This window comes from Scleropages formosus, chromosome 25 (assembly GCF_900964775.1).
Source record: "Scleropages formosus chromosome 25, fSclFor1.1, whole genome shotgun sequence".
NCBI classification, from domain to species: domain Eukaryota; kingdom Metazoa; phylum Chordata; class Actinopteri; order Osteoglossiformes; family Osteoglossidae; genus Scleropages; species Scleropages formosus.
Genome location: NC_041830.1, coordinates 13,771,343 through 13,777,699, shown reverse-complemented (window position 1 = coordinate 13,777,699; position 6,357 = coordinate 13,771,343). Strand labels below are relative to the sequence as shown.

Here is a 6,357-nt window from a genome sequence, read left to right as displayed (position 1 = left end):
GTTTTTTTTTTTTTAAATTCTTCTGCAGGAGCCTAGGAGTAGTGGACCTTAATTAGGGCTTTATGGGGCAGGGATTCGACCCCACAACCTTCTACTTGTAACGTCATGGCTCTACCGTGCTCCCTGCCATCCTCTGAAGCAGCAGGTGCTTTTGCTCTTAGAGCTGTTGCCTTGCGGTCGGAGGACCGGGGTTCAAATGACAACTCCCGCGGCGGTAACCTTGAGCAAGGTATTTACCCTGAATTGATACAGTAAAAAAAAATTACCCAGCTGTACAAACGGTTACACCACCAAGTAACATTGTCGGTTGCTTTGGAGAAAGGCGTCGGCTACATGGATAAACCATAGTTTGCGCCTCTTGGCGTTTCTCGTTTGAATGTATAGGAGGGATCGAGGACTCGGAGCACCACGATCCCGTAGGTGTGAATGATCGGTGTTCTCCCTCAGTCGCCAGGTCCCCGCGCACGGAGGCCCCACGGTTCCTCTCTCACCAGCGAGTTTTTTTTTTTTTCCCCCCCTTTTCTCCTTTCTCCAAGGCGGGCGCGTGATTATACAGAATCCTAAGGTCTGGGCCGAGTTCCGCGCGGAGCTCGGCCGCATCTCCTGCAGTGCCTTGCGCTTCGACCCCAACCCCCCCCCGGGGGAAGTCCCCGCGTTCCCTCGGCCGCGAGGAGCAGCTCGCGAGGCTGCAAGAAGCCGCCACCCCGCGGTCTTGCCGTCCTCCTGCAGGAGATACAAGTGGAGCAGAGCCATGGCTTGTCTGATCTCTCCTCGGTAGGTCCATTTAACCAGCAAACGGGGAGGGGACGCACCATAATACCTTTTTAGCGCAATTCCCCGAACCCACACGACGTGCAAACCAGCCTATAACAAAAGAGCAAGAGCGCTGCTGTAGCTTCTATTTATACATAGCATAGCGGTTAAAGCTGTAAAAAGAGGCGTTTTTAGCTAAAGAGCCAAACTCTGAAAGCAACTTACCATGAATTTCTCGAGCTGTTTCGGAGAAAAATGAATGTATTTATCGGTGGCCTTTCCGCTCCCGTCGGTACGGCCCGCGCGTCTCGCGCCGCGGGGATCGTCGGCCTTCGCGCGGTCTTTCTGGAACCTTCTTCGGATGACCTTCGCCGGTTCTCGCCCTTTATTGCTATACGATTTATACGGCGTGTCCTCGTGTCGGTGTTGTGCCCCCTTCCGTTTCGGGCAAAGGATGATTTCTAGTTCTTTATATGTAATCTTTTTCATAGTTTTTGTAACGTTGGTCCGACTTGGGACGAGGGGTTATTTTTGTATCGTTCTAGTTATGGTTTTTATGCCAGGTTCCGCAAACTTATTTTAAAATTTTTAACCCGTTATTGACTACGCTTCGAGTAGCTCGGACGATTGTCGGTAATTGCAACTGTTCTCATTTGTTTTGTACTCGTGGAAAAATGGTAAACTGGTGTTGAAGGTTGTTTGGTTCGCTTTATCTATTAATTAAACGTCGAATGAGAAACACGAGTCTCCTCTTTCTGGTAAAAAGTGGCAGTTTTTATTATTAACATCACCCTCAAGTTTGCCCAGTGCAAAAGAAACCATCGCAGAAGTGTACACTTCTTTCCCCGCGGTAAAGTACATGTCACAGGTGTTCTGTAACGCACACGTGTCTTCAATAAACTACGGTATCTACCTCGGGCACGTAAATAGAAAAATTCAAGTTTTCAAGGCAGTTCCATTCCAGTTATGAGTACCATGTGTCTATACAAGTCGTTTCGATATATATAATTTATACAAACTAGTGACATCCAGCGTTTGAAGGGTGACGGTAATCAAAGGCACACACTATTCACAAAGCACACGGCACAAACGGGTCTGTACAAAGGGAACCTAAGAAACAGGAAGTAGGGTGCGGGTGTGGGTGGCGGGGGGGGGGGGGTCCATCCCAGGTGAGTGCAGTACCTCCCCCCACCGGACAGGGGAGGCTGTTTGGGCAGAGGTTGCAAGGTTGAGGGTGGGGTTGAGTCACAAGGGAGAAGAAAGTGCTATCAGTGGTCTTGCCCCCCCCCCCCAGCATATGCGGAAGGGTCCGGGCTTCATTTCCACCGTTTACATCGAGCAACCGGCCATGTACTTCCCTGCAGAGGGCGACAGATGCAGAAATGTCAGGTGAGAATGCAATTGTACTTTCCGAAACTTTCATTAACTGCTACTCCGGGGGGGGGGGGGGGGGGGGAAGGTGGAGCCTGTCCCCGAAGCAGAGGGGATCAGGAAGGGCACATCCTGGAGGGAATGCCAGTCCATAATGGTAATCGCGCATTCGTTCGTTCACTCTCACAGCATGGGCACGTCAGTGTCAAAAATCCAAATGAAACGTGTCTTTGGAGTGTGGGAGGAAACCAGAGCACCGGGAGGGTGAACATGCCACCGTGCTCCCTGCTGCACGCGTGCTGCGAAAATGCATTAAACGTGTCGGAGCCTGGTCGAGGGGTGACGGGAGCTCTGTATGTATGCCTACTGTGCAAGGGGGCTGCGCTTGCTCACCTGTGGTGAACCTCTTCTTCACCAGTGACATGCGGTACCGGCTTCCTACCAGCTCCACATCCAGACCTGACAGGGAGGCCCCCGAACCCACAAACTGCACCACCAGGCTGGGAGGGGGGCCCCGTGGCACCTCCAGGCACTGCCAGCTGGCGCACAGGGTTCCCGAACCTGGGGTTGGGGAGGGGACGTGGAGGAAGAAGGGGGCTTCATCACCTTGGCAACAGCGCCAGAGCTCCCAGAGGAGGCCACGCATATGGATGCACTCGCGAAGTAGAGGCCCCTCTGCCAAAGACCCCCACTGCGCACATCCGCCTCCTTCCCACTCGGCCTTGTTCCTCCAGCAGCCGTATGCTAACGTCAACCTTCGCAACGCGAGCATCTCCCTTGGAATACAGCCTGTATTTTTACCATGTGGGGTAGAGTGGAGAAGTGCGGAAGGAGGCAGGTCTGACCTTTGCTGTGGTTCGTGGGGCACAGACTGGACAGCTTCCATAACAGACGCCTTTCCTCGGGGTTCCTGCAGCGAGAGGAAACCAGATCGGTCGATTTGAATACATCACCCCCCGACCCTCCCCCGCTCTTGGCTCGCTCGCCGCTCCTCTCTCTCGTAACAACCCGGGAGCCCGGGGGTCTGAAACTCAATTACTGAAGTGCTGCGCATCGGCGGCGTTCCGCCCCAGCATCTCGTCCTCGTCGCTCCGCACCGCCCGCCGTATTTCAACGTCCTGTCGGGGTGCGACTCGGCCCGGGGACCCGAAGCGAAGGGCGAGCCCCGGATCTCCGGTGCCGGTTTGCATCTGGGCCGCACCCCCTCCCCATTCCCGCCAGGTGTTTTACCACTTTAATTTGTGCTCATAGCTGGCCGAAGTACAGAGCTGCCGCTGTGACTGTTCTTGGTGTAAGGAGGATGTGGAAATAGAGACGCGAGTGGGGTAGAGTGACAGTTAACCACTAACGATCCGAACCCAGGGGTCTTCGGGACCCTCACCATGCCGCGGGGGGTTGGCACTGCAGGTCCGTGGCGGTGTGGTCGAGGGGCAGCAGCACCTGCACGTTGGTGAGCTGGGCGGAAGGGGCCGTCACGGGGCAGCAGTGGTAGTCGAGGGAGACGCGCGTCACCGTGCCGCTGCGCTGGCACTCCGCCGACAGCAGCAGCGGGGCGCACCCGGGGTCCTGGGACGAGAGCTGCGGGGGTGTGTGTGGAGAGGAAGGGATGATATTGAGAAGACAGACACAGAAGAGCAACACAGATGTGTGTGTAACCCTCTCGGCACCTTTGAGGGAGATTTTCCATGTATGTATCATCAACAACTGCTTGTCCAGGGGTGGGTCACAGTGGTCCAGAGCCTATCCTGGCAGCACTGGACATTGCAAACCCCCCCCACCCCAGAGGGCAATTCAGGGTGGCAGCAGGTAAGTGTGGTTAGAGCTGCAGTCTTTGAACCGAAGGGTTAAAGGTTCAAATGTCACCTTTTACTCCAAAATTGCTCCAGTAAAATTACCTGGCTGTACAAACTTGCCACATGTAAATGGGTTAACATTGTAGCTTGCTTTGGAGATTGAATAAATGTAAAATTTAGAGTCACCAATTTCCCTGAAACGTAGCTGGATTGTGGGAGGAAACCAGAGCACCTAGAAGAAACCCACAACCACAGGGAGAACGTGCAAATTCCACACGGGCTGAGCCGGATTCGATCCCACATCCAAACCCGCAGCCCGGGAGCCGAGAGGCACCGGCGCCACCCGCTGCACCGTTGTGCCGCTCAGAGGTTAATAGAATGACGGTGGCGTAAAAGCGCCGCGTGCACGAGCGGAGAGGCACCTGGTACTTGAGCAGCCCGATGTTGTAGTAGGAGGCCTGAGGGTTCAGTTCGGCCTCCCGCTGAAGGTGGAAGGTAAGCGCCTGCATGTTGAACCAGAAGTCCCTGGTGTCGGGATCGCTCTGCGAGGGGTCGCTGCGAAGGAAAGGGAACATTTCCACATCTCAGCACTTGGCCCAAGTTGGGTACTTTCAGAAGTGCCATCAATCCCCTGCCTGGCATGGACTCCTTTATTACTTTTTATTACTTTTTTTGTTGATGTTTGCAGTTTGTTTGAAAGAAAAAAAAAAAAATCCTGAAATCTCAGGAAAAACGGCTGAAAACATTACCAACGTGTCGTGCTTAGTCCAAACCTTTTGGAAACTTCACTGTCTACTCAAGGTTCAACATTATTGTGCTTGACTTCCATCTTTTCCCCCCATAAACTGGTGCTGCTGGTTTAAAAAAAAAAAAAAAAAAAAAAAAAAATCAGAAAATAAAATCGGCTCACCTATACAGCAGCTTCTGATTGGGCAAGAAGCTGTCCACTCGCCCGGTGTTGACCAATCGGAAGCTGAGGACTGGAGCGTTGGGATTGGCCGTGAAGATGCGGGTGATCCCAGCGGGGAAGGACATGGTGAGGTCTCCGGTGATCTTCACCAGGCAGCTGCACGGACAGGAAGGGCCGGAATAAGCGTCCCGCGTCGGCGAACACGCGGACCCCACGGCAGCGCGCAGACTAGCAGACTAGCCTACCGGTTGTGCTCGCCACCCTTGAAGTAGGCGTTGATGTACTCGGTGATGGCGGCCGCCACGGGCCAGGATTCCTGGGTGCTCAAGGTGATGGGGCTGGGACCCCGGGACAGACCTGGGGGGAAGGAGAGTTCCCAGAGACCCCACTCATTCTGAGCACCTTAACCGCTCTTCAAAAAGCAGGCGCACCGGGCTTGGTGGGGGCTGCAGCATAAATCCGAGAGTCGAAACTCAAAAGGGGGCGTGTCTTCGTGTCTCAAAGGACCATGAGGTATCCTCTCTGCGTGTGAGGATCGGGGGGGGGTCAAAGGTCACCGGAACGGCCGAGATACAGGCTGGATACCCACCTCTAGCAGGGCTCGGGGCGCGAGGGGTGGACGTCTGTCCGCCCCAGTCACTGGGGCTGGAGGAGGATGAGGAGGAGGTGGTCAAGGTGGGACTGGGACCCGGGAGCGGTGAGGAACACAAAGACCTGGACTGGAATAGGCAGAGCAACACGGTCACTCGATTCCGAGTCTCCCGTAGCCACCGTGCTTTTAGCCCAAATGGCGTAGGAAGGAAACACGAGACCGTCGGGGACACGGCGACAGGCGGCGGAGCGGTTGAATGCACCGCCTTGCGGTCGAAGAACTCGGGTTCGAATCCCACCTCATGCCGTACTACCCCTGATCAAGGTGCTCACCCGTAAATAGATGTAAGTAGCTTAACAGTAAAAGTTGATTTGGAGAAAAGCATCGGCTAAATGAATAAATAATAGCAATGACCTTTGGAGAAGGTTAAACTGCTCCTGCCGTCTCTTGTTGACGGAGGCACTGCTCTTTACAGCCTCACTGTATCTGCTCACCAGTTTACCGTATTTTACTTTCATTACAGGGGGTCCTTGACTCACGACGTGGGTCCATTCCTATGACCCTGTTGTTAAGTGGACTGTCGTTAGTCGCAAACCCCCTTATGCTATATTATATGAACCATAAGGACATAACGTACGTGAATGCTACACTGTATAAAACATTACTCATGTCTCAATAATATAGTTTCATGCTGCGCCATTATTTCCATTTTCATTTCTAAGCGTGTTTTATTTTGCTTTTTTAGCACCGTGAAAAAAAACACCGCGGTACCGTACCCGCTCACAGCCGCCCTGCCGGCCCCCGTGGGTCCGCTTGGATCGCGAGGGCCGGGTCGGTGCCACCGCCAACAGCTCTGCGCTGTCCCGCCTCGCGGCCGGGGGTGTGCCTAGAGGGTTGGGGGGGGGGGGTGAGATTCAGCAGACAGCCCGTCTAAGTGA

The 6,357-nt window shown here is 54.1% G+C and overlaps 1 protein-coding gene across 1 annotated transcript in view; it reads right to left on the bottom strand.

Annotated features, from left to right (window-relative positions):
* Position 1: 1 nt before the first annotated feature.
* The window catches only part of LOC108921456 (F-BAR domain only protein 1-like), a 28,729-nt gene continuing 22,373 nt past the window's right edge, over positions 2-6,357 (bottom strand). Inside the window, exons 19-27 of the mRNA XM_029249394.1 lie at positions 6,196-6,305; positions 5,417-5,546; positions 5,073-5,184; positions 4,828-4,983; positions 4,340-4,472; positions 3,506-3,702; positions 2,970-3,034; positions 2,518-2,685; positions 2-2,111 (exon numbers count right to left, since the gene is read on the bottom strand). Coding sequence (XP_029105227.1) covers positions 2,083-2,111; positions 2,518-2,685; positions 2,970-3,034; positions 3,506-3,702; positions 4,340-4,472; positions 4,828-4,983; positions 5,073-5,184; positions 5,417-5,546; positions 6,196-6,305 — 1,100 coding nt within the window. The 3' untranslated portion in view covers positions 2-2,082. The remainder of the gene's footprint in view (positions 2,112-2,517; positions 2,686-2,969; positions 3,035-3,505; positions 3,703-4,339; positions 4,473-4,827; positions 4,984-5,072; positions 5,185-5,416; positions 5,547-6,195; positions 6,306-6,357) is intronic.